Source organism: Callorhinchus milii, unplaced genomic scaffold (assembly GCF_018977255.1).
Source record: "Callorhinchus milii isolate IMCB2004 unplaced genomic scaffold, IMCB_Cmil_1.0 Scaffold2, whole genome shotgun sequence".
In the NCBI taxonomy this organism is placed as follows: Eukaryota; Metazoa; Chordata; class Chondrichthyes; order Chimaeriformes; family Callorhinchidae; genus Callorhinchus; species Callorhinchus milii.
The window spans coordinates 95,986,342-96,014,229 of NW_024704743.1; the positions used below are offsets into that span (position 1 = coordinate 95,986,342).

At 40.4% G+C, this 27,888-nt stretch overlaps 3 protein-coding genes across 6 annotated transcripts in view; 1 reads left to right on the forward strand and 2 right to left on the reverse strand.

The window, feature by feature from the left end:
• rad54b (RAD54 homolog B) overlaps window positions 1–629 on the reverse strand; it is an 84,411-nt gene extending 83,782 nt beyond the window's left edge. Inside the window, exon 1 of the mRNA XM_007887930.2 lies at window positions 615–629. The gene's annotated coding sequence lies outside the window, so the exon portion shown is untranslated. The remainder of the gene's footprint in view (window positions 1–614) is intronic.
• On the forward strand, window positions 592–17,721 carry rnf41l (ring finger protein 41, like). Its single transcript, XM_007887938.2, has 8 exons — window positions 592–757; window positions 7,586–7,681; window positions 8,987–9,220; window positions 9,439–9,578; window positions 12,727–12,889; window positions 14,012–14,132; window positions 14,785–15,030; window positions 16,216–17,721. Exons 3-7 carry the CDS (start codon window positions 9,015–9,017, stop codon window positions 15,022–15,024), a joined length of 870 nt encoding a protein of 289 aa, XP_007886129.1. The 5' UTR covers window positions 592–757; window positions 7,586–7,681; window positions 8,987–9,014; the 3' UTR covers window positions 15,025–15,030; window positions 16,216–17,721.
• The window catches only part of virma (vir like m6A methyltransferase associated), a 51,510-nt gene continuing 40,749 nt past the window's right edge, over window positions 17,128–27,888 (reverse strand). The window contains exons 20-26 of one of the 4 annotated variants that reach the window (XM_007887941.2): window positions 26,974–27,070; window positions 25,364–25,530; window positions 24,109–24,434; window positions 22,350–22,406; window positions 19,398–19,457; window positions 18,821–18,955; window positions 17,128–17,518 (exon numbers count right to left, since the gene is read on the reverse strand). In XM_007887941.2, the coding sequence (XP_007886132.1) occupies window positions 17,379–17,518; window positions 18,821–18,955; window positions 19,398–19,457; window positions 22,350–22,406; window positions 24,109–24,434; window positions 25,364–25,530; window positions 26,974–27,070 (982 nt within the window). In that variant the 3' untranslated portion in view covers window positions 17,128–17,378. The other 3 variants (XM_007887940.2, XM_042331792.1, XM_042331793.1) reach the window with 3 other exon arrangements.

Sequence of the window (27,888 nt, forward strand, 5' to 3'; positions counted from 1 at the left end):
TGATGGGCTGTGTTGAGAGGTGATGTACAGTCAGTGTTGGGCTGTGTTGAGAGGTGATGTACAGTCAGTGTTGGGCTGTGTTTGGAGGTGATGTACAGTCAGTGTTGGGCTGTGTTTGGAGGTGATGTACAGTCAGTGTTGGGCTGTGTTGGGAGGTGATGTACAGTCAGTGTTGGGCTGTGTTGGGAGGTGATGTACAGTCAGTGTTGGGCTGTGTTGGGGTGTGATGTACAGTCAGTGTTGGGCTGTGTTGGGAGGTGATGTACAGTCAGTGTTGGGCTGTGTTGGGAGGTGATGTACAGTCAGTGATGGGCTGTGTTGGGAGGTGATGTACAGTCAGTGTTGGGCTGTGTTGAGAGGTGATGTACAGTCAGTGTGGGCTGTGTTGAGAGGTGATGTACAGTCAGTGATGGGCTGTGTTGAGAGGTGATGTACAGTCAGTGTTGGGCTGTGTTGAGAGGTGATGTACAGTCAGTGTTGGGCTGTGTTGAGAGGTGATGTACAGTCAGTGTTGGGCTGTGTTGAGAGGTGATGTACAGTCAGTGTTGGGCTGTGTTGAGAGGTGATGTACAGTCAGTGTTGGGCTGTGTTTGGAGGTGACATTGTTACGTTACCGGCGCCGCTGTCGGGCTCTCACGCCGCGGTGCTGGGTGTTGTCATGGTAACGGCCCGCCCTCCCCGCTTTACGACATTCAGTTTCCGGCGCTTTGCGGCAGTGGTTGATGGGATTGGAGGCGCGGCTCGAGCGGTGTATCCGGTTAGTAACCAGTAATCATGTTAGTAATAATACTAGTTATAGAAGTTACTGGCACTAATACAGGTTTACAGTACTAATAATGGTAATGCAGTTTAGTACCGCGAGAGTAATAATACTGGTTTATAGGTTATGGTAATATTAGTACTAATGCTGGTTACATAGGGAACTGGTTATAGGGGTTATTTAGGTTATTGCTGTCATAATAATAACAATAATAATCATTGCATTTGATATAGCGCTTTTCACGTCTTCTCGACGTCCCAAAGCGCTTCACAGAACACACTGTAAAGTGAATTGACTGTATATTTGTGGGCGAACGCGGCAGCCAATTGCGCACAACAATGTCCCACAAACAGTCGTGGATTGAAAATGACCAATTTATTATTGTTTGTGGTTTTGGAGGATTATTATACTGGTGATATAGATTAATAAGGAGGTACAATGATTGAAATAAAATTCCCACATCTGCAATGGAATGCACACCCTCGCGTTAGGGGGACGCACTGTGCTCACCTGATGTCTGACCTGAAGAGGCACAGATTGGTGGGAGCGAAGTCTCGGGGACCGCAGATGTATTGCTGACGGGTCACCAGCTGCAGCCGCATAGCCTTGCCATTCATATTAGTATCTTGACAAGCTTTCCTGCTGCTTGTCCAGCAAGGATCACCCGAAGTGTTAGGGCTCAGCTTGCAGGGTTAAACGGGAGTTGAGTGGGCAGACAGGTTTATAGGGTGTCAGCAGGTCAGAGATGAAGGAGGGGGCAAGGCCATGGGGGGCCTTAGAAGTGAGGACGAGGATTTTGAATTTTATCCTCTGAGCAATGGGGAGCCGGTGGAGCCGGGCGAGGGTGAGTGTGATGGGGTCACGCAGCCTGGTGTTTGAAAGGACACGAGCTGCAGAGTTCTGGATGATCTGCAGCTTGTGGAGGAAGGAATTGGGGAGGCCGACAATTAGGGAGTTTCCGTAGTCAAGCCTTGAGGCGACGAATTTGTGTATGAGGCGGCCTGAGGGGTGAGGCAGTGGCGGAGTTCGGCAATGTTGCGGAGGTGGGGGAAGGCAGAGCGGGTCATGGCACAGATAATAATAATAATAATAATAATCCTTGCATTTGATATAGTGCTTTTCACATTGGGAGGACGTCCCAAAGCGCTTCACAGAACATACTGTAAAGTGAATTGACTGTATATTTGTGGGCGAACGCGGCAGCCAATTGCGCACAGCAATGTCCCACAAACAGTCGTAGATTGAAAATGACCAATTTATTATTGTTTTGTTTTTTGGAGGGATTATTATTAGGCGTGTGGAGTAAGGAAACTTGCCCAAGGTTTCGCCCTGCCTGGAATTGAACTCATGTCTCTCGCTTGCAAAGCGAGTGCTCTTAACCACTGAGCTACAGGACACCACCATGGGCGTCATCGGCATACATGTGGAAGTTGATCCCATGTTTGCAGATGATGTCACCAAGTATGTAGAGGTTGAAGAGGAGGGGACCGAGGATACAGCCCTGAGGAACACCACACAAGACTGTGCGGGGCTGGAGGAGAAACTGTTGCAGGAGACAGATTTGAGATGGTGTGAGAGATGAGATCTGAACCATTCAAGGACAGAATCTTGAAGGTTGAGGTGAGAGGAGAGGCGGTGGAGGGGGATGGAGTGATCTATGGTATCGAAGGCAGTAGAGAGGACGAGGAGGCAGATGGAGCCCTGATCACAGATGGACAAAATGTCATTTGTCATCTTGACCAGTGCAGTTTCCGTGCTGTGAGCACAGAAACCCAATTGGAGGGGCTTGTGAAGGGAGTGGTAGGAGCAGAATGAGCGAAGCTGGGAAGCAACGAGTCTTTCAAGAACCTTCGAAAGAAAAGGGAGGTTGAAGAGGGGCCGGTATTTAGAAGGCAGGGATGGGTCCAGGGAAGGTTTTTTCAGGATTGAGGTGATTATAGCTGTTTTTCCAAACGAGTGGAAAATGTTTTGAATGTACTCCCAAAAGTGGACATCCAAAAGAGGGGAAAATGTTTAGTCCAAAATTCAATTTCATTGTTACTTGAATTGCCTGGTTAGAATAATAATAATAATCCTTGCATTTGATATAGCGCTTTTCACGTCTTCTCGACATCTCAAAGCGCTTCACAGAATATACTGTAAAGTGGTTTGACCGTACATTTGTGGGCGAAACGCGGCAGTCAATTGCATACAGAAGTGTCCCACAAACAGTCGTGGATTGAAAATTATTAATTTATTATTGTTTTTTGTTTTTTTGGAGGGATTATTTTTAGCGTGTGGAGTAAGGAAACTTGCCCAAGGTTTCGCCCTGACCTGCCTGGAATTGAACTCAGGTATTTCGCTCAAAGGCGAGTGCTCTAACCACTGAGCTACAGGACTCCACTAAAACTCTAATCTTTGTTGAGTTCCTGCTAGGTAATAATTTCTGCTGGTGCTATACAATAGTTGTAGAGGTAAGATTTTATTCAGATTTGCAAATAAACCTAATATTCCGTAATATTCATGTAATCTATTCGCCTCTTTTTGTAGCTTTTTCCATTTGTACTTTTCTTGCTGTGATCCAAGTACAGAAACTTGCATTTATATGGTGCCTTTCACTTCCAGTAAAGTGTTGAAGTGCTGGGCACTGAATCGGCATGGTTAAAGAGGCTTTCAAAGATGAAGAGAGAAGGACAAGACAGAGGTTGTTTAAGAGGTTGATGACATCGGACAGAAGAGGGGCCAGAAGGTGGAGCTGGGAGATGAGGAGAGAGGTGGGGATGGGATAGAGAGAGCAGGTGGTGGGTTATATTAAATGGTTTGAACTCATGCTTCCCAGAATTCCTGCTTTGGTTTACATTTAGAATAATTACTTACAGTCACCATTAGGAAGAGACTGTAAGACGGTTAAGATACCTATTAACCACATGATTAGTAAGTTCTGATAATCTGTTGCAGTAGCCAGGCAGGGTATATTGGATGTGTTGTGTTGAGGTGTTAGGAAGTACAATTATACTTTTAGGCTTTCTGCGTAAGTAGGTCTAATATATTACTCAGGACATTTGTTATTTTACTGTAAGTTACAGTGCACTTAATGTGCTTCACATTGTATCTGAAGTTGGAGTGGTATTGGGCATGTTTCAGACAAGACTGGGCACATAGTGACATCAATGTTTGTCCCAGCCCAAACACGTTAACTGCAATGCCAGCATTAGTGTACTGGCTCCGGGTGAGAGAGGGAGGTCAGACTCAGTAAGTGAGATTAAATTCCAGTCATGGTACATTAATTTAAGGTATCCTGTGACTGACACAATACAAAGCCTTTTCAAGACAATTCTCAACTAGTGATGTACTTGGTGTTTATACAAATATTTTGGTGCAAATTTATGTCACAATTGGGGTAAATTTGGTACTGAACTACTAATACAATAGAGTAATCTGATAATTTGACTCTGTCTTAACTTGTCACTACCAATTAAGTCATCAGGCAGTGTATATTCCCACATTTATATATGTACTTAAACATATGCCTAACTCGCCACTCTAGATAACTCCTCACTGAACCCCTTTCCCTTGGACGACGAGTTAACAGAAGTTTACTGTAATTGGTGTTTTGAGTTTAGAAGTAAAATTCTAACTGATTGCAACACAACATTGCTTTACTGCATCCATTTATGTAAAGCATAAAATATTTATCTTGGTGAAATTTTAAACTCTTTGATCTTTGCCCAAATTTCACACAAAGTAAAGTTTGATGAATGCAGACAACACCATATAAATAGAACTAATAGTCAACTGATTCTTCATCTTGGCATGTTTGAGATGCCAGAACCAAATGCTAACTACCTAATGTTACAGAAATGCCTATGAGTTGGTGATGCGATATGGTTGCAGAGAGGTGGAGAGAAATAGATGAAAATAAAACTTAAAAGTTTTCATTTTTTCCCACCTTTCTCCCTAAAAGCACCAACTCCTACAGGGGTGAAATACCCACAAGCAGCAGCTAACCTCCAGAACTTTTAATAGTAAAGTTCTTGCATTTGATTTTGACTCAGCTTTCGACTAGGAACAGGCTCAATGAGCTGAGTGGCGTCCTCCTGCTTCTAGTTTGCTATGTTTCTAGGCCTTAGCAACTGAGACATCAGTGGGCTGTTGTAATTACCTTAGACCGTTACTGGATATATGCTGCACATGTTCTACCTCTCTAGATATCTTGCACCAAGTTACTCACAAATAATAAATCTTACAATTCACGTATGCCTGATTGTAATGGATATTCTTTCTTTAGTCAAACAAAAGGGCTAAGCGTATAATTATCCCTTCGGTACCAAGAAAATCAATTTAGAAGACAAAGCTCCTCTACAGTATTTTTCTGTACAAAGAATGTTTGCTGGTGCACATTAGTTGCTCTAGGTGACAGAGAGTTTATTATCGGAAAGACTATGAGCTGTGCCACTGCATATAACCAATGGAAAGATCTATGTGCCACCTGGATTCTCTATTAGTTTAGTTTTACTGATGCTACCAGCTTCATGCAGTATCTGTTTTTGAAGTGATGATAGTGGGGAGTTATGAGTTATATCTCGTTATTTATGATTTGCCCTCTAGTGAGGGGAAACAGAACTACAGGTGTAATTAATACTGTATATTGCATACTGTATACTGTATAACTAATACTGTAATACTGTCTCCCACCCAACCCATCCTACCATCAGTGGCCGAGCTTTCAGCCTTTCTGCCCCCACACTCTGGAACTCCATCCCACAGTCCCTTCGCCTCACTTCCTCCATTGCCTCCTTTAAGACCGATCTCAAGACCCTTTTCTTCAATCGTGCCTTCGGTCGCCCTCCCACCTCTCTCCTTCCCTCACTCCTACCCCACTCCTCCCCCCCTGCTCGGGTCCTGACCCCTGACTGTCCAGCGCCTTGGAACGTCCTCCCGACCTGAAAGGCGCTCTATAAATGTAATTTTGTTGTTGTTGTATACAGTGCTAATGATACCTATGCGCACATACTATGAACAGATTCTACAAGGATACAGCATTTTCCTCCTGTTGCCATGAATTCTATCCCCATTTTAGTTTGCAGAACATTATTTCATAGCATCAGTGTCAAAACAAGTCATAGATTACAGTTCTACCTTCTGTCTGGACAGAAAGTAAAACTGTCCACTACTGTTTAAAGAAGGATCTTGAAGGTCTGTAATTCCCAGCAGTGTTAAAATTATATTGTGGGTCTGTATAAACCAGTTGATGACCCAATATAAAATACACCTGCCGGTGTTACTGGGCAGTGTAAGGAGCTACATACAGTACGCATTTTATCCTGTGGTCTGGTGCTAAAGGCACATTTTTAGGTCAGTATAGGGCTACTTTTTCTCTACACCTGACTGTGTTGTATCTGATAGAGTGTTTGATGATGTCTGGAATTTAAAATGGAACGTTTTTGTAATATTTCTTAATCCACAACAAAGGTATCTTTTAGTAATTCCTTTATTCTCAGCTCACAACAATACAACACTCCTACTGTAAACCCATAACATTTTGTGTGACTTCCAGCGACCTTTTATACATCCTGTCTTCTTCTGATTGCCTCTCTCTTAATTGCCATTTTTTATCTGGAGGATTGTTGTCCATGACACCAGAAGAAATTGCCATTTAAAGCAATATCCAACAGTTTTCATTCTTCAATATTTAGGTGTCATCCTGGCTCGGTTGGCAGCACTCTTTCCTCGGAGTCAGAATGTTGTAGGTTCAAGCCCCAATTTGGGATTTTGAACTTATCGCGTATACTGACACTCAGTGCTGGTGCTGGAGAAGTGCTGCATTGTTGAAGGTACCACCCTTTGGACGAGTTATTAAACTGAGGTACCGTCTACCTGTTTAGGTGGACATTAAAGATACCATGACACTGTTCGAAAAAGAAAGGATTTTCTTCTGGTGTCATGGACAACAATCCTCCAGATAAAAAATGGTCATTCACTTTCATGGCTGTTTGCGGGACATTAAGTTGTGCAAATTGAATGGGGTGTTCACCTACAAATACACACAAATCAAATTAAAGGATTATTTGATGTTTCTTGCCGTGGAATGAAAGCACCCAAATTTAGGCTCCTTTGAGCGTGCAAATACAGTTACAGATTAGTCAAATTATGTGTTTTATTTATGTAAATTAATGAGGAAATCCTACTGAAATGTGCAATATAACAAACTGTCTTTGGGATGGACCCTATGCAGACTTTTAAAGGGAAACTCTTATTTCTAGTGATTTGCAATTATTGTCACCTCACCATAGGATGTTAATTAGGTTTTGGAACTAAAGCTGGGACGGTATTTCAAGGACGTACTAACTAATTACAAAAGGAGGGAAAGTTGTCCATGTAATAGATAATTTCTCTGCTTCTTGAGATTTAACGAAAATGTTGCTGCTGTTAATCGGAAGCTTAAAACTGGCAACTCCTAAGCAGTCAAAAGCCTAGAAGTGGGCACACTTAAAAGAGGGCGAAGTGAAGCTAGAAATGCCTTCAGTTTAATGCTTCTTTTGTTAACTTTCAGCTGTTAATTATCGTAGTTCTCGTCTGTGTGTGAAAAATGCATCCAAAAGTAGTTATGATGTTGTGTAGTTTAATATGATTTCAGTCATTGCAAGTATTGAAGATCTTTAGTTGAAATGAACTGCTGACATTTAATACTGATGTAATTTTCACTGTTTTTTCCAAGCACTGAACTCAGGTCAACAGTAGCTTATTGTTTTCTGCATTGAGCAGCTGCCTGGTTAAGCACTGTGGATCGGTCTCTTTGGAAACACAACAGACAGCTGACTACCTCTTTTTTTTTTGTCTTGCTAGACTTAGACACTGGGCAGAAGAACAGTTGAACGATTATCCTATACCATGCAGAAGTAGCTGCTGAGGTGTTTTAGAGCAGCTGGTGTTCAGGAACTGGTAAGTTAATATTTCTAATTGTTTAAATGTAATATAACAAAACAGTGCTGGGATCATTGTAAGTATAATAAACCATATGACCTTGGTCTGGCAATTATTATGATAATTTTAAATAGAAAAAGTAGTGCAGTTAGATTATTTGAATTTTCAATGCTAGGTATCAGTTTTTAAAACTGTTTTACTTAATATGCCTGCCTGCACATCGCATATCAATTAATTACAGCGATCTACAGTAATACTAAAATAAAAATCTAACAAGATCACAATGGTTTAGTTTGGATATTTTTGAAGTAATTCCATCTCCTTTGCTTTTATAATCCTTTCTGCTAAAAAGCATGGTGAAAACATCATTATGTGATATATTGATCCCAGGTGATAACTAACAACATATTGATAAAAGTGATCGAGACAGTCAATAACAAGACTGCTCATGGATGTGGTCTCCCTCCGTCTAATCCTGTGACAATGAGACAGCTTGCAAGCTGTCAACGGTAGTTTTTAATCTGTTAAGAATCATTCAAATTTCAATCGATCAATCTGATTTTCTCATGTGTCTCATGTCCTCCGTTCAGCCGCTATGCCCCGAAACTCTAGAATACTCTTCCTCTATCGCTCTGCTTTGACCCTTCCTTCCCCATCTTCAGATCGCGCCTGAAGACCTTCCTATTCGACCGTGAGGTCATCTCCCCCCCCCCAGCTCGACGTCGTGCTCCGCCAATGTCAAGCGCTCTGGAACGCTACCCTGCATAAGCGGTGCTATGTAAATGCAAGTTGTTGTTATAACTGAGCATCTCCAATCCCTCCAACCTCCCACTGTGCCCCTGGTCTTCAGCTTAATGTGTTTGGGTCACAAAGCCAGTTGAATTTGTTGGTGCCAATGGTAATGCTGTTCCTGAAGTATTTCAATGATTTCAAATTAATTAATCAAATTCAATTTGGCTCTGGAATCATCTTCTCCACAGTTGGTAACCCAAGTGGCATCATTGTAATCTTTGGGCCTAACTATTATGTTAAAACTATGCTGAGGAAAAGAGGGGAGTCCACATTATACATTTGACCCCTATCTGTTCACAGGAACATCAAGAACATGTGCTCTGAAACACATGTTCCATAAGTGGGGGTGGATGATATCTTGGAGCTTTTACATTTGGGTTTCTGGAAGTATCTCTATAGAACCTTTCTCTATTGATAGTGGATTGGGAAGAGTCTATGGTCGAAAGTGTTGCATGCTTTGTGGAAGCAGTAAACTTGATTTTCTATAATATAACTCTAAACTTGTTATCTTGGTTTCTTATTTTGTTACAGGAACAGATGCTGATTGTGATTGGATATCATGGGCTATGATATAGAGCGATTTATAGGCTATGTAAACGATGGACTATTGTGTTGCATTTGTCGGGATGTGTTAGAGAACCCCGTACAGGCACCATGTGAACATGCCTTCTGTACATCGTGTATCCATGGCTGGCTCATTCAGAATCATAATTGTCCTGAAGATCGGCAGCCCCTGGACATATCCATGCTTCGACCATTATTCAGGTGCTCTTGTAAACCTTGTCCTTAGAAATTTTTAAATCCACTTTGAAATCATTTGGTTCAAAATGAAAAATTCAAGTTGATAATTGCAATTTCCTGAATTTAAGAATAAGAGATTCACATCAAGACCTGCCAACTGGTGAATCATAAATCCAAGCTAGCAATGTCCGAAAACAAAATTGCCTCTGAGCTACAGAAATTTTTTTATTGTTTCCCATTAGATATATGAGAAATGATCTGAATCGTCTTCAGATTTGGTGCCGAAACCGAGAACATGGATGTGAAACAATCTGTTCTTTAGAAGCTATTGACCGACATGAGAGGGAGTGTGAATACAGCCGTGTTCCATGCTCAAATGCTGGTAAGTGCAAGGCAATAGAGGTTTATTCATCAGATGTTTGTATCAGTTATCCAATAATAGTGTGAGGAGCTTACAAATCCTTATGATAAATTGTTTTTCTAACGGAAGGAAAGAGTAAACATTGACTTAGTAGAATTATTTAACTACTTGAAGACTACTTTTAAGTATTTCTACTTTAGACAAGAAGTATGTATTGACACTCAGTGCCACCCAATACCAATAATAGACATCGGTTTCCATTAGAAATTGAAGGGAGGGAAACTGAACAGTATTAAAATGATTTCTAAGGTATGAAAGTGCTGTGTATGTACACAGCATGGACACAGTCCGGAGTCCTGTAGCTCAGTGGTTAGAGCACTCGCCTCGCAAGCGAGATACCTGGGTTTGATTCCCAGCAGGGTGAAACCTTGGGCAAGTTTCCATACTCCACACACCTGATAATAATCCCTCAAGAAAAAAAATGTTTGGTCACTTCAATCCACGACTCTTTGTGGGACACTGCTGTGCACAATTGGCTGCCATGTTTCACCCACAAATACATACAGTCAATTCACTATGATGCGCTTTGAGACTTCTAGAAGACTTGAAAAGCGCTATATCAAATGCAAGGATTATTATTATTATTATTATGCATGGCAAAACAATGTATCAAACCACTTCATAAATTATGGCAAAACGTTGCTACTGTATTTCTAAACACAGAGTGAAAATATTATGATAAGAGCAGATTTCCTCCGCTGGAGTTTCCAGAATCCCAGTCAGCTTCCTGGTTTCCAGCTTCCTGGTTATTGTGGCTGTCAAAGTGGGTAACAAACTTGTCCAACCGCACCCCCTTGTGGCGAGATATATACATAGCAAATTCTCTAAATCAAAAAGGATCTCCTATTGTTGAAAAAGGACTTGTTGAGTATGATTCTGTGGAGGGATCTAGAGCCATGTTATCGACGCAGTAAAATGGGATCCTTTGAGTAATATATTAATCACAAGAAACCATAGGGCAAGAAAATAATATTTGGCTTATAAGCCTGTTCCTTCCAGAAACCACAGCACAGAAGGTAGCTATTCAGCCTTTCACTCCAGCTTCTACAATTGCCAGCTTCTCCATTGGAACTACCTACTTTAACTCCAATTCTCTTTCCTTGTACCCTTTTATATTACTTTTCTTTATATACAGTGAAATTCAGTTTAATTGAACATCAGGTAATTGAATAGTTCGGTTTATTGAATAGAATTTAGAAATCCCAAACCATTTGCACACCTGATCTATGAATATAGATTGGTTAATTGAATACCATTACAAATAATTGATACAAATAATTGGGTTATTGAATAAATTCCCCAGGACCATTTATGTAAAAAACAGTTAATCTGGGTCCACATAAATGCATATTCCTAAATCACCACCATATACAGTCCAGCACTGACGTCCGTGTCCTCTCCGCCTTCCCCCGATCTCGCCTCACTCCCCAGAGAGATTGCTGCCGATTGTTCAGTTGGCCACATGTAAGCGAGGACACATGTGGTTCCGATGTTGTCAGAGGCCGAGCTCTGGGAGGTGATTCTTCTCTGATATTTAGTCCAGTTATATGAATATTTCTGTTTATTCAATAATTTTCATGGTCAAATTGAGTATTCAGTTAAAAGAATTTCACTGTATTAACCATGAACGTTTTAGCCAGTTCCCCATCTAATTCTTCCAGTGGCATTCCTGAGATCATGTTCCATTGTCACCAATTCAGCATCCATCGGAATAATGTTTGAATACATCTCAGAACCTTTTGGAGTTTTCACGACCTCTATTTTGGATTTCTCATAACCTTCTCTGCTTGAACTTGCCACACCACCAAATATTGATAAGTGTTTGTTTGCTGCATGTTGTGGAAATAATCAGTACGCCCAATGAGTTTATTCGGCTAGATCATCATGTTCAGTATTTTAAGTTTCCCTTTGCTAATTTGTCTGCAGGTGGAATTTACATGTGTTATGGATGTGGTATGTATTTTAAAAAAAAGCTTGTTGCCAGCCAGCTGTGACTCAATGAGAGTAGTTGAATGTTGAGACTGGCCTTGTGAGTTTCTAGTGCAGTGATTTGATTGATTTGGTATTCTGTTTAGAGTTCAAAGCCACAGTCCAAAATCTTGGAAGGTGATTACCTCCTTCTCAGTACTTTTCTCCAGTTTCCCCACTCAAAAGTGATGTGATACCCAGGATTTTGGTTTATTATACGAACATTTCCAGCGTGTGATCTACATGTTGTACAGTGTGCCATGTGTAAACAATGTACAAAAGTGTGTAAAGAATAAGCGGTCCGAGGCACACTACCACACTTGAGGGGTTCAATACAAACGCAAGTTGTTGTTGTTCACGCATGTGAATAGAGAGCATTACAGATATCCTTGAATATATAATTAACAAACAATTAATTATTTAACTAAGGACAGCTGTAACTCCTATGTACATACATTTACACATGGTGCATAATCGATCCTCAGTGTGTGTTTCAGTTTCTGGTGCATGCCTTTTATTCTCCCGTGCAGCCAAATGGCACACAGTATGTTATACCCAAAGGACTTCATGTTTCATACAAAATTAATGCCCAAGTGTGCACACTAAAAAGTGTGTTGTGCATTCAGTCATTCAAGCACTGTGATGGTTCTATTGTAGTTAACCTCATTCGAAGATAACAAGAAATAGCGGTATCCAGATACTACCAATCCAGTACTAGATTTACCCTGAAACATGTGACGTCTGTGCCAAATGCTTAATTCCAAATCATAAGTGCATAAGTGATTTTCGTAAAACCCTGGCAATGGTGGCATATTATCAGTGTCATTTATGTTCAATTGTGAATAAGAAACAAATATTATAGATTTCCAATATAAGGAAAATAAGTGATGATACCCACATAATGGCCACTTTCAGTAATAAAGTCCCTTCAAATGGGTTAAACTGAGCTTAACTGGCACTTATTTCATTGACTGTAACAAAACAAATTTGAACTCTTTTCACTGCTGTGTACTATAGGTCAAGATATGTCTCCTTCTAGTACTGCTTGTGTTTTGAGAGCTTGATTTGTGGTTATCTTGGTTATGAATTTTAAGCTGTTTCTGTCAAGTATTTTTTAACATTAATACCAACGCCTCCAAAGGTTGTACTGCTCAGGTCGAGCGTCGCAATCTGGAAACCCACGCAGCTGTGTGTGAATATCGGAGCCGGGAATGTTCCGATGGATGTGGTTATACAATTCTCAGTGTAGACGATGTACAGCACAACTGTATAGCAGAGTTACGGACAGAGCTGGAATTGCTCAGGTAGGTACGTTCAGGGACTGACGGAATCCAACTTCACTGCTGTAGTACGTACAAATAAAAACGGTATTGTTTTGGAAAGTTACAGGCATGAAGTTAATTTAAATTAACTTAAGCTACAATTACATGAGAATTTTGGTATAATGTTTAAAAAACATTGATTTCTAGAGCATTGCAACTAAACGAGAACACTGAAAATAAAATACAATAAAATTAATTTAGAATTTGTTTCAGTGAAGCTTTAAACCAAGGTCCTGTCTGCGTTTTCAGGGGGTGTTAAAAATCCCCTGGCACTGTTTGAAAAGAGAAGGGAATTTCTCATGATATCATGGCCAACAGTCCTCCAGATAAAATTAGTCATTTACTCATGGCTATTTGTGGGACATTGATGTGTGCAATTTGCCTGCCATGTTTCCCTATAAATACACAATCGCTATACTTTCCAATGAATCTTGTGAAGCCATTTTGATGACGTGATCTCAAATGCAAGGATTATTTTATTATAATATCTACAAACAGGAAAGTGCGAGAGTGACAGGATAGTGCCTGCCCCAGGAGAATCCCCTCCACTCCACATAACATTCACCCACTCGCCTCTCAAGCACTAGCTCCCCTCCAAGGAGAAACAAAAAAACAGGAAAAAAATGGTGAATTTTAGGGAAAAGATTTACCAGGAAAATTTCTTCTCAACTTTTAAGGGCAGCTCAACACAAGTGAGATCCAGGAGAAGGTCAAGCCACCATCATGTCAGTTGGTATAAATATGGGGCTCTGAAAGTTTTTCTCTTATAGATAGAGCAAAATCACTGAGAGAAAACAACAATGTGAGGGTAATGTTTTGTACTGAAGTTACAAACTCCAATAAATATCTTTCCCCATCATCGAAACCTGCTCCAACCACAAGGTGATTTTACTGCATTTGCTGTCAATAAAACATGGCTAACGAGCAGGACACTGTGATCAAACATATGTGAAGTAGAGGAAAACATTAGGTAAAGTTTTCATATGCTGGACTCATCTACACCAACCAGATCAACCATATGAAATGTATTCACGTGTATTACCTGGCAGGAATTGTCCATTAAATTCAAGGGGCTTGTGCTTGTTTTTTATATCTAAAATAAAGGTCTGAGATGATTTGTAAAGTAGAAGAAGTGAGACACGAGATGGAATCCCGTTTGGACTCTCAAAGAAGGCATATGGTGCAGAAGGAAAGTCTTCTACAAAATGAAATTGAGGAGCTGAAGGTTTGTCATTTTACCTGTTGTGTACAATGGCTTTTAAATTATCTTAATTCAACAGTCATTGCAATGCATTTTACAGAACTTTCTTCTGAAGGATTATTAAATCCTTTGAAGGAGAGGTGAGACTGGAGATGCGAAGAATCTCTTTCCACCCACTCTGTAAAAGTAGTAAGTAAATGCAGCAGACTATCCAAAACAGATACTACTGTTTGTTAACTTTTTAAAAAGAACTGGCCAACAGTGTAGTAAGGAACAAGTTATAAGAATTAAATATTCTGCAGAATACTGATTTGTGGTGTTGGGAGCATAAACATGTGATCTGTATATGACTGAGCCGTACTTTTGCACTAATAATACTGTTACATTGATGATAGTTATCCTTACATTTAAACACTCCTCCGGCATGATACCTCTTGTGAAGGGCGCTATATAAGTGGAAGTTGTTGTTAAATTTGATATCATGACTTTCACATCAGAAGGGTGTCTCAAAGCGCTTCACAGAATATACTGCAAAGTGGAGTGACGATGTTCTGTAGGCTAACCACCCATGGAGGATAACACACCTTCCCAACACGAAAGGTGCTATGTAAATGTATGATGTATATTATGTATTGTGTGCAAGTTGAATGGATTTTGATACTCAATGCACTTTCAGAGTCAGATGTCACGTGTGAAGTCAGATATGCGGACACTCGTGGCAGAAGAAAGACAGCACCGTCAGGAGCTGGAACAGGCTGAATTGGAGAAGAGAGAACTGATGGAGTTATTGAAAAGTTTGCATAAAGATACCAGGGCTGCAGCTGGAGAGGGAAACAGCAAAAAGCACACCAATGGTCGACCTCTTTTACGCCTGGAAAGCATTAAAAGAAAACCAAGAGAGGTCACTGTCATCTAAGAAACAGTAAGTTACAAAATATGGGATCAAAAATTCTGCCTGGTTCTAGATTTATTATTAATAAAAATAATCCTTACATTTGATATAGTGCCTTTCACGTCAGGAGGACGTATCAAAGTGCTTCCCAGGTTATACTGCAAAGTTGAGTGACAATGTTATTGTGGACGAACTCTATTTATACAACAACAAATTGCATTTGTATAGCGTCTTTCACGTCGGGAAGACGTCCTAAGGTGCTGGATAGTGAGGGGTTTGCACTCAAGCTGGGGGTTGGAATTGAGAGGGATGGGGGGCAAGACAAGTGAAGGTGGGAAAATGACTGAAATGTCAAAGAGGAAAGTGTGAGAAATACCTTGAAGGTTAAGAGTTGCGGTGGAGGGATTCCAGGATAGAGGGAACGGTTAGGTACGTAACTGTTTAGTAGGTCTCAGAAGTAGAAGCAAGACCTTGGAGGGCTTTACAAGTGAGGATGAGGACTTTCCTTCTTGACTGTGCCTACGGTTACTCAACCTTTCTCCCCAACTCAGCATCAAACTACACTATTGTACAACAGATTGATACGCATGAAATGGGTAAATTAAGATGACTCTAGGGGGTCAACTCAACTTTTATTTCAATCTACGTGGTGGTAGACGGGTCACTAGATGAGACTTTTTTTCTAGTCTTACTGGCTTTTGTCTACGTCAGGGGGAGGAGGCAGAAGAGGAGTATGAGGAGGTTAAACGGAGTTGAGGGATGGGGGGAAAAGGGAGAGAGGAAGAAATAGCAGTGTGCCCTGTTCCCTCTTCCAATTGAAATATCGGTTACTAACCAGCCTGAGGCCAAGGGCAGTCAAGCCTAAACTTCCTGAGGAACGTGTAAAACCTGGTATGTTCCAGAAAGTAGAGCACATGGGATATTAATGTCCAGGAGGTGGAAGGGGGGGTGTGTGCTGGGGGATGTGCAAAAATATTTGAAAACCACTATATTCTACAATAATGTGGAGCACAATATTTTCTATCAGCTACAACTGTACTTATCCTTTTAGCCCATACCTTGACTTTGTTTACATTTGTGGATGAGCAAAAAGACAATCTGATAAATTTGACATGTCAAAACTAGGAAGAGGGTCAGACTGGTCTGTGGCATTCGGAGGATTAAAAGAACGGAACTTTTATGTTGCTTATTTTCTCTTTGTGATCTATTCCTCAGGCCTTTTTTCTCCACAAGGAATTCTTTCCTGGTCTTGTGTTGCCAGACATCTACAGAAGGATCACAATGTTAGGTTTTACTGAGGTCCTCGTACATTTCTTCTCTGGTTCAAAGGTTTCTGGAGAATGAACACGCTTACCTCATAACTGCTTCGACTGCCTATCATCTACGCACCTTCCACGACTGGATATAAAACTCCCCAAAAGGGAGGGGGATCCAGGGGGGAACCAGGGTTATCGCCCTTTCTTTACCTCCCTATCAGATTCCTGAGCAACTCTCTCAATGCATGTTGTCCTTTCCCCTCCTTCAACACACTGCATACTCTTTTATTGTACGCAACCCTCAATTACTCTTGCCCACCCTTACTCTGTCACTTGCTGTCACCTCTATGTTCACCTTCCCTGCCCCAATTTATCGCACTTTTCCTGAGACTGGGATGCTTCCCCTGTCACACAGGAGTGTTATCTACTACAATAGAAACAAAACAGTCCTAAAGGCAGTGATGTCCAGGAACAATTCGTTCTTCTGAGTCTTTTTCAATATCCTGAAAATTAGGTCCATCTATCTGCAATCTTTGTCACTGACCCTACTGCCAATCACTCCGCCCTGGGGGAATGGGGGTTCCCATATTACTCTTTTACTCTCACTTGCTGTTACCTCTATGGTTGCTTTCCCTGCTCCAATTTATCCCACTCTTCCCCGCCCACCTCCTCCCTGTGTCGGACTCCGCCACTGTCAAGCGCTCCTGGACACTACCCCGCGTGAAGTGCGCTATATAAATGCAAGTTGCTGCTGTTGTATTACCACAGAGTCAAGGAAGGGCTCATCAGCAATTCCTTTCAGGACCTACTAGGCTTGCCATAGTAATACAAATACTGCCCTTAGCCACCAGGAATGAACAAACAAAAAAAGTCTCTTTTGAAGATCAGTTTTATTAAAATTTCATTTCAATACTGCTATAAAAGGACGACATCTTCCAACTTTCTTCAACGAAAATATTCACTTTGTTTTTTTTACTAAATCTTATCACTACAAGTCATCGGAGTCAAATATTGGTCCATCAGTGCCAGAAACTCCAGTACAGAATCTCACACTTCATTGTCTTTTGTTGAGGCAAAACGTTTACTTGTTCACAAATAAAGAAAGCGTGCAACGGGTTCAGGTTAGCGTGTGAAGGATCGCACATGTCTGCCCCTTCCTCCACTTCCACTGCTAAACTTTCCTCTTGAGCCTCCACCACTGCTCCATGATGGTGCTGCTCCTCGCCCTCTCGATGTACGATCCCGGGGACTTTGACGGTATCCTGAAATATAAATATGCAAAATATGTGCAGATTGTAAAGAATGCAATATACACCTTTGGCCTATGTATTACAGTAATATAAGTAGTGCGACTTATTCAATGCCTTGTTCGTGGGCCTATCATTTCTATATTCAGATTTTGTTTTCTCTCTTGTAAAAGCAAATGGAATTTCAAACTTGGTGTAATAAAACATGTACTAAAGATGCACTTTTGTCAATGAAGTTTGACAGTCAATCAAAGCACACCCAGCCTTACCTCAACCACTAACTGTAGTTGGGATTCTCTGCCCTTCTTTCCTGCCGCCCCCCCACTCCATCCACGCAAAAAAGATTATTTTTATCATGCAGAAATATAAATGCTACAACCAGAGAACATCTTAAGAGACACTTTTGACATTTCTTAGTTAACCCACCATCAGGGACTGCTTTTGATGAAGGGTACTTGGTTCCTTTACCCTTAACCTCCCCTCTAGTTGACACAGCAAAAAAAAAAAAAACTGGATAACACCACCCTCTCCAAGATGAGCAGCAACAAAAATAATCTACAATTTTGATTTGAACTAATTCCTAAGTAGACCAGACTCTGTTGGACTTAGTGGAGGTACATGAATTAATGGAATTACTGCATTTAAAAACAGGTTATTTTATCCGCAAGGATCAGAAGTGAATAAGCAAAGCTATCACACTGTCTGCTGAGAAGATTAATGGTTCATCTACTAACCTCAGTTTGCTAAAGGGAGATGTGATGTGACCCTTATTTTGTGATTAATATGACTAAACTCCCCACTGCAAAATGCATTTCAATTTGGGGGAGGGGGAGAAACATTCTATCCAGTGATCTTTGATCATTAGCCAGAACAAATAACGATCCTTATAACAGTAAATAAATTCCTGTTACTGATCAATCATACTTTTCCATGATCTATAAACCCAGGTCATGAAACTTGCTAATGAACACTATCAGTCTTTTACCTCATATTCTGAAAAACTTTTTCAATGTGACACCTCATTCTTTGAAATGAATCACCACCCTTACCTACCTACAGGTGACAATAAACAGCCCACCGGCTGTTTGGTTTGCATTCACTGTAAAACAGAAGGCAATATGGCCATACAGAAGCTCTTGCTGCGTGAAGAGAGACATCTACAATTATTTGCTGGTCTTGAGTCTCTGCCTTTGTCAGCCAGGTTACAATTCCTCAATCCATCAATATTAAAAATATTGCGAGCATCAAGGATTTAAGATGCGTAATGTAAGATAGAACAATTTTATATTCAAAGCAGATGGTGCGTATCAGTCATACCTGCTGAAGGCTGCCTTGATGGTGGACCTCTGTTGAAGTTGCTTTGACCACCTCGATTTTCACCATATACAATGCGTGGGCTGTTCTGGGCACTCCAGCTTGAACCACGTCCTCCTTCACGGCGACTGTAGTTTCCTTTTGGAAGAGCAACTTTCTTTAAAATATAACCAAGCAAATATCGGTTCTGAAATGTATTTGATGCATTACAGGAATGATTATAAATTAGAGCCAAAAGGGATTGCCTCAAACTAACTGTAATGTATATACCTTCACCATGCAACCATTAAACACATAAATAGCAAAGGTTTCCCAAGGAATGGGGAAATGCCAGATGTTCAAGAGAACAAAAAAGCCACAGGAGGACAATACAGCTATGCAGAGAGGAATGGGAGAATGATTTACCAGCCAAACCATAGCATGCTTCCCACTACTATCCTGGGTAAGTAGAGCTGCAGTGAGCACCCTTCCTAATAGGAGGATGCATCTTTTCTGTTGCATAATTGTGATATTTGTCAGTGTTAACAGTTAAATAACTATGCAGACAGAGATAAATATGAAAATTTAGTATTGTTTGTACCCCATTCATCCAGACTGTTTGCTGCATAAAAAGGGCTCGAAATACCACCGCACAAAAATTCTGTAGAAATGAAATGGACTTTAAAAAAACTGTTCAGCACAAAGTACAATTGAGATATTTTAAATTACTATAAATTCACAAAAGTAACCCACAGGACATAGTTAAACCAAAAATGTTTTATCTTAAGTAAGGGTTTTAAAAGACTTATTTTTTGCAATAGATTTGCTTTCAGTTCACAGCTTCAGATTTAAGATGGATTAGACTGTCTGCACATAAACTGGTAACTGAAAGATGTCTATCTGATACAGAGGGCTTACATGTCAGTCTATAAATGGACAGCAAAGATCAGTGCGGTTGAACTAGGTGTGTGCAGTACTAATTTTAACCAGTGAGATTACAGTTGCCAATGTATTTTCAGCGTTAATACTTTCAGCGTAAAAGCATGTTGTACATTTCTGTGCATCAACATAAATGAAAATTGATTAAAGAAAACATTTTAAATATGTTCCTTTAAAATCACCAAGAGTGAAACGCCAGCAGTGTTATACTGATTGAAAAAATCTATGTAAATGTAGTTATTGAGATATATGTGAGGATAAATAAAAAGGATTTGGAAATATCAAATCCTGCACGTATCCAGAAGTGTCTCACCCCAATCTGTCAGACGTCTGCCAACCACCAGATGCCACCTTTGGCCAAAATCAAACTTCATAAAACTCAAATAAAATCGGTATCTGAGTGGAGCTCTGCAAGTGAGAACAGGTGCAGCACCAGGAAGTGCAGGATTTGATATTTGCAAATCATCTTATCAATTCTAGCAAACCAGACTCATTGTCATTGAAAGGGTTTTGTGTAGAAAGTCTGAATATGAATCTCAACAACTTTGCTTTACATTATTAAAGCAACCGTTTCACTAAAGAAATGAGGAGGGGAGAAGAAAATCAAATACACCAAGTGGGTTTTACTATTCAGCTAATTGGAGGTATTATAGCTGATATGAAGCTGATGTGCAGTCCATTTTCCTTGGGAGAAGGGTGTAAGAAAGAAGGCAGTAGATAGGAATTGGCAAAAATGTAATGGATGGATTTTTATAAAATACAGAAATAGATGCACAGAAAAGCAAAACTGATCTACACAAATTGCAACAACTTCTAGAATTAGAATCAAGCTAGGAAGTCATGCAATTTATTTAAATACTTGCTTTTCTACTTCATGTATAAGCCAGGGACCCTAATCTTCAAGGGAAATAAAGAAAATCTCTACAGTCCATCAATATCATATTGAGTTCACTTAACAGAGGGTATAGATTATTATGGCTGTGCTACTCATTGAATTAATTTGGTGAGCCTACTCTATACCAACATATAAGTAAGAATTAAAATGACCTATTTTTCTAAATATAAAATTAATGAATTTATTTTAGTAGTGGGTGCTTTTGATTCTGTTCTGTTAAGAAAGTCATATTCTGTGAAGCGCTTTGCAATGTCTCAGACTTGATAAGGCACTATATCAAATGCCAGGATTATTATTATTATTATCATTATTATACCCACTAATTTACTGCTATCCACACCACTCCCTTTAACCTAAAGTACACTGACAATGCCACACCTTGAGAAAAACAAGGTTTAAGATATCTCATGATAGACTAATTCAAAAGGAGCCATAAAGTATTCAAGTCAGAAGGAAGCAGAGGTATGAAGTTTGGGTCTAAGAAAGAATTGAAGACTTAACAAGATCTAAGTTAATATCCAAACCATGGCACTACAAGCTAAGGATAGGATACAAGTAACTAGCTACAACAAAGATGCAGAGGGATACGATAATAAACAAACAAGCTAGCTAGGTGAATGGCTTTTTTATCCACATTCCCAAATAGCTTACAATTCTTACAAATATTAAGTAATTTAATTATATATAACAGAACAAACTTTGCAGGCTCTGAAATACGACCAGATTGTGTTACAAATGGCCTGTTTCTGTGCTGTACAGTCTATGTAATTCTATGTAACTTGTGACCATCAGACAAATGCTATCTATGTTAGATTTGATGGTGATTTGGGTGTTTAGCAATGTTAATGCTGGGACATGTAAAATGTTCAAGGTATTTCAAGCATCCAGTGTTAGCATCAAGCACTCCCAAATCAGTAAAGGTTAGATGGAATGGAAAGCTCCAACTCTGCCCCAAGCATTGTGCCCTTGCCTCAACCTCAGAAAAATTCTTACTGAGCCAGTGCAAACTTGATGGGCTGAATGGCCTGATTCCATGCCGTAACATTCTCTCTGAATAAAATGAAGGGCATACCTACTCCATCAAGAACTGGCCTGAGTCTCACCAAACTGATTTCTCATATAGGGGAAGATCATTTAACATGGAGCCGCAGGCCAATAGCTTAGAGGTCATGTTATGTGGTGCAAAAAATGGCTGAATTTCAGGTCGTCAGGTCACCACTGAAATCACCTCGTGCATTGCATGTTAAGCGGCACTAGTGAGATTACGTCCTGTGTACTGCACACGTGTGCTGTGTGCAAGAAGTGTCGCTGATATTACTTCCTTTGAGAAGTGACACAAACGGCACATGTGCAGAAGTGACATTAATGGCTACTTGAGGACCGTGAAGTTGGTAAGTTTTTCAGCACAAGAAACTGGCAAGTCAGCAAGTGCAGTTAGTGGGTTTACAGTAGACTCAAGCAGTGTTAAACTGGCAGCCACTAGAACGAGGTACCGCTGTAGTAACCTTTACATCCAAGCTGAGAATGAAGGTTTCCAATCCTTCAATCAGACTGGCTTTGTTTGAACCCAGGTCCCCAAAGTAAAACTGATAAGGTGTCACTTGTCTCCTACCACTGATTTCAGTGAACTCCTCCACAAATATTATTTCAGATGATTTCATGATTACAGCACTTTTTAGTCATAATGTAGATTCAGCACAATATGGAGAGGCTACTTACGATTTCTCGTGCTGAGATGCAGAAGTGCCACCGAATGACCAGGAATAAAAGGAAGATCTTCTAACAAAAAGGATTGAAATTAGCAAAGTAAAGATGTTTACCTGCCCCCTGGGTCTTACTGTAATTCACCTCTCTTGTAGTGTAGACAAATTCAAACTTATTTAAAACAAGAGACTACAAATTATCAGTATACATGTCTACATGTCTAAGTAAATACATAAGTCAAACTGAAAACAACACAACAGGAATGCCCTCATTACATTTATAATGGTCTTGTTTGATATGATTTGGTCCTGGAGCAGATGCAAAAATAATTTTATAACATTTTGCAATTTGTCCTCGACTAGGTTTTCTCTTCCAGGAAAAAGAATGGAATGGGAACATTTGGATAAGAGATGAGAACTGTTCAACCTTTTTTTTGTTTTGAAGTCGATGGGAAGAGTCAATTTTATCACAATAACTGTACAATAAATTACATTATGTTTTTGTAAACACAATGCCGCCCAAAAGTCAGCACATTCACAAAGTGGATATCAGTTTAATATGTCCTAACCTCTCTTCCTTCAAATAGTTTGCCACAGAATAAAAAAAGGCTTAACTAATTCATAAGATACTCTAATTATTCAAACCTGTATTCCTGCACCTTTTAAGAAAATTCTACAGTAATTGTCCATTGAATCATTATTTTAGTTCTATATAACCTTTAGACTTTCTTAGAGAAGACAGCAGTATGTTTGGGGACATGAACTCAATTCTCGAAAAGAACACAAAATATCCAACTTACCCGATGGTCCAGCAAGAGACCATATACACCAGAAGGGTGCAGGTGCTGAATTAGCTGCTGTAAACGAGAACAGCAGTTAGGTGCTACAATTAGCCTAGTGTTCTTTGGTTGGAGATGGGTGCTAAGGCTTAAAATAAATATGACAGGATTCCTATACCTGATTTAAATCAGAGAACCTGCTGTAAGGTATGTGTGGGTAGACATTAGGTACGCTTGAGTGATACACACCAGCCCAGCACCAGGAGTGGTTTAAAAATGTCTTGTAATTTGGCAAACATGAACTAATGTTGTCAAAACCAAGTGACAACATACTGTATATTCAAAATCCCATCAGGCATACAATCGAACAACCAAAGCACACTGGTGAGGAAAAGTCAGTGTGTTTGAAATGAGAGTATGCACAAGATTCTTATTGACACAAGGGATAACAGAACCAGGAAGTACAAGAATATTGCTGCAGTCCGAGATATGGATATTATTGTACTAAGGCCACATGGCACAGATGAATGCTGAGCGTTTCCCAATAATGTTGCATGTCAATCAACCTTGGAGAAGACAACTGAAATAAATATTGGTTCTAGGTGAGATTTTGAGAGCTGCCGTGGAGCTGGGGCAGCAGACAAGATTACAAAAGAAAGTGTAAGAAACTGATGAGCAAGGTGCCAGATAATAGCATGTGCAGTTATTAAATGAATCTCAAAAGGGAATCAGGTAGGTGCTTGAAAAGGAAAATTTGCAGGGCAATGGAGCAAGAGAGGGAGTGGGACTGACTGGATATCTCTTCCAAAGAGCCGGCACAAGCATGGTGGGCTGAACGGCCTCCCTCTGTGCTGTAATATTCTATGATTCTATGAATTGCATTATAGCTTGTTGTCAAACATCTATTTTTAAACATACAATTTTAGGACGTTTGGTTAAAAATCCATTTTAGTAAACTCAAATCATGCAAATTTTCCATTGGAAATTCTCACGCACCTTTAGGAGCTGGCGGAACAAAGAAACGATTTTGACTGTGAAAGACTCCTCGGCCTCGATTTCCAGAGAATCCACCCCGAGAAGCAGCTTTTGGAGGTCCTTTATTTGTCCTTTTTGGTGGGGGAGGACCAGACGAGGGAATGTCTTTGCATTCTGCTGCCACAAAATCATCAACATGCATCGAGGGTGGTCTGCTCGTATTTTGCTTCCGCTGACGAAATATATCATGGGGTCTACAATTTGACCCAAATCCTCCCCTGCCTCGTCCACGTGGAGGAGGCACTATATGAGCTCGCTTGGCCGGTTCTATGTATTCAGATTTTCCACTAAAATAAAAGGCACATAAATACAGAAACAGATCAGATTTTCATTCTTCAATACAAATTATCTGTATAAATACTTCATTACACACATCTGCAAAAGACTTGCGGAGGTACAAGCTGACCTCTGAAACGCTACCCTGAGTGTAGGGTGATATATACGTGCAAGTTGTTGTTGTTGACCTTGAAATTGTGGAAATTCAGATTTTGCCGCCATAGCTTGAAATGCCTCAAACGGCTATTACCATTAAACAACATAAATGTAATAAAAATAAAACATTTTGAATTGATAAAACAAAATAAGAAATTCCCGAAAATATAAATCAAAAAACTATTTAAAAAATAAAAAGAATTTAATGGGGCTCTACTCATCAGTAAGACTTGGAGATACAGTTCAGTCATTGAGAACAGGGATTCGCTCAGCTCCTGTTAACCCTGTAAGTCAAAGCCCTAACTGGTAGGGTGGTCCCAGCTGGATAATCAACAGGAAAATTTGCCAGACAGTGCTCTCAATGGCAAGTTATGCAGTGTTAGTTGGTTAGACTCCAGCAATCGAACACACATTTTGGGGTCCCCAAACCTTGGCTCTTGCCAGTCTGTGCCAAATACTCTCCAGAATTAGGTAAATAGGGTTCATCCTTCCAGGAGAGTGTGCATTTTGTTCCAACATACGGGAATTTCCATGTATAGGTGGAACACACGTAACTCTGTTTGGTTTGGATACTCTCAGGCAAAGAATGTCTCCCCCCCCCCCACCCTGCCAGATCAGATATGTTTGTCCCTGGATAAAATGCAATATTCAGAGTTTTTGAATAGTACAACTGCTTCATCTAGGAAAAGAACAATCATTGCAATGCTGAACATTTCTTAAAATATTTATGTTTATATAAGCAATATTTCCATGTGACTGAACAGTTTGAAGTTTCACATCTCACCTGGAGGTGATGAACGTCTCGTGCTTGTGTTTTCCCAGCTTAAAGCCTTTTGATACCTTTGCTCTTCCTGGAGATGAGGGTTCTGACAAGAACGACCTCTCCAGTTCTGCTTTCAGGTCCATTTCACAGCAGCATTTCTCAGCTAAGTCGGTCAAGTCTACTTTTACCTGCAATAGAATTTAGCAGAAACTGATAGGCACTGCTCATCACAATCATCACTACCACAAAGGCGTTTAAGATGTCAATGTCAAGATGATCTCTCAATGTATCTATACAGCTGATTGGAAGTGAAATTAACCCAAAATTACATGACTGCCTAGAGTACAGTATTTTCAGTCACAAACTAAAAAGCTGAGGCATGTACACCAAGCAAATATTTATCTTAATAGCCTTTAATATTTAATTCTGAGCATGTTGTTTGTTGAAAAACAATAAGCATTAAAATTGAACCTAAATACTGAGTATAATGTAGAATTGAAAAAATAGCATGACTTGGGTTGCTTGCTGTATAATTATCTGCCCACTGATAGATCCAACCCTCAAAAGAGATATTATTTGTTTACACAGCTAACCACCAATAACTCGAATACCAAACCTAACCATTAACAGTCTCAATCATTTCTTAAATGACTCCAGTGGCCTGACCTCAACTCCCCTTTCTAGTAACACATTCCAGCGGTTAATTTCCCCCTGTGTAAAGAAACAAATCCTGGTGGCTCTTAGAATTGACTGTCACAACCATGAACCCAGGCCCTCTTGCCTTGATATATATGAAATTATTGATACAGGATTATTTTCTCCAGCCCATTAAGCATTTAGGGGCATTTGCTAACCAGAGGGCATTGTAGTTGACATAACTTTGTTCTCAGTATCAAAACATGCTACATTTTATCAGGATCACTAGTTAGCAATTAGGAGTCAAAACCTCAAATGATTTTTTTTTCTTTCCTTAGGCTACAAGCACAAAGGCCCTTTTTGCAGGAGAAGCTGGACTAGCTGAGGCAATGAATAATTACAGGTCATTGTAGTATATTTTTAAATACATGTTTGCAAACATTCCATATTTTAATTGCCTCATAAACTGGGTGTTAACATTCAACAGTTTTGATAGCAAAGTCTTCAACCACTCATTTTCACCCATTTCCTAACACTGGCATTATTTTAAAGCAATAGACAACAGGGAATGGAAGGCACTGTCAGTCAGTACACAATTCATTCATCTCCAGTATATGAGTTTCAACCCAGTCTAGAGATAAAGTCTCCACTCCAAAACAGCTTCATTGAAGTTAAGTTGGACATTCTCATCCTAGTTTTTAGCAGCAATAATCTACAGCACAAAACTGACCATAAATTAGCATGTTCGTTCAAAGCTAACAAGGACAAGGGTGAGACAAAAGTAACACTGGGGAAGTATGTCCTCACCAACAGTAGTAGTAGTATTCTGCATTAACTGAATGAATGTGTTGTACATGAACCTGCGATGCTTAATGAAAAATGTGCTATTCCTCAGCACATGCATCTCTCATTTTAATGAACATACATATTCACAAATGAATGCACTTTGTTTCAAGCGTTAAGATTGTATTGTCACGTTTTGCTGCTGCACTTACCATATCCAAATCTGTGTCAAGGTCTTCAGCCTGGAATGGGGAAAGCCATAAAGTCTTCAGCTGCTCATCCAGAACATCTGCCAACACATACACAGTCCTGGAATACAGAACAAAAATATTTTTCTCTCTAGTTTAGAAAATATAGATTCTAGTTAAACCGTCAGACTTAGCCATATACTTGAAAAATGTTTAGTTTATTTAAAATAAATACAATAACAATTGTATTGTTAATAAACACATGTATTTACACATGACCTCTCAAAGCCAGTCAGGAACCTCGGCGTTTTGTTCGACCCTGAGCTGTCCTTTCTCCCTCACATCCGCACCACAACTGGCACCGCCTTCCATCACCTCCGGAACATCGCCAGACTACGGCACTACCTCACCCCTCACGCTGCTGAAACTCTGGTCCATGCCTTTATCACCTCAAGGCTGGACTATGGGAACTCTCTCCTCGCCGGCCTTCCCGCCACCTCCCTCCACAAGCTGCAGGTCATTCAGAACTCTGCAGCTCGTGTACTGTCCCGCACCAGGCTTCGCAACCACACCACCCCCACCCTCGCTCGCCTCCACTGGCTCCCCATCCCCCAGAGGATCGAATTCAAGATCCTCATCCTCACCTACAAGGCCATTCACGGCCTCGCTCCCTCCTACCTCTCCAACCTACTATCCCCCTACCTACCTGCCTGTACCCTCCGTTCCTCTGGCTCCGGTCTGCTCCACGTCCCCCGCCCCAACCGCCCTACCATCGGTGGTCGGGCCTTCAGCCTCTCAGCCCCAGGCTCTGGAACTCCATCCCCCAGTGCCTTCGCCGCCTCCTCCCTTTCCTCCTTCAAGGCCGGTCTCAAAACCTTTCTCTTTGACCGTGCCTTCAGCTCCCCTCTCGACTCTCTTCCCCCTCCTCGCTCCCTCCCT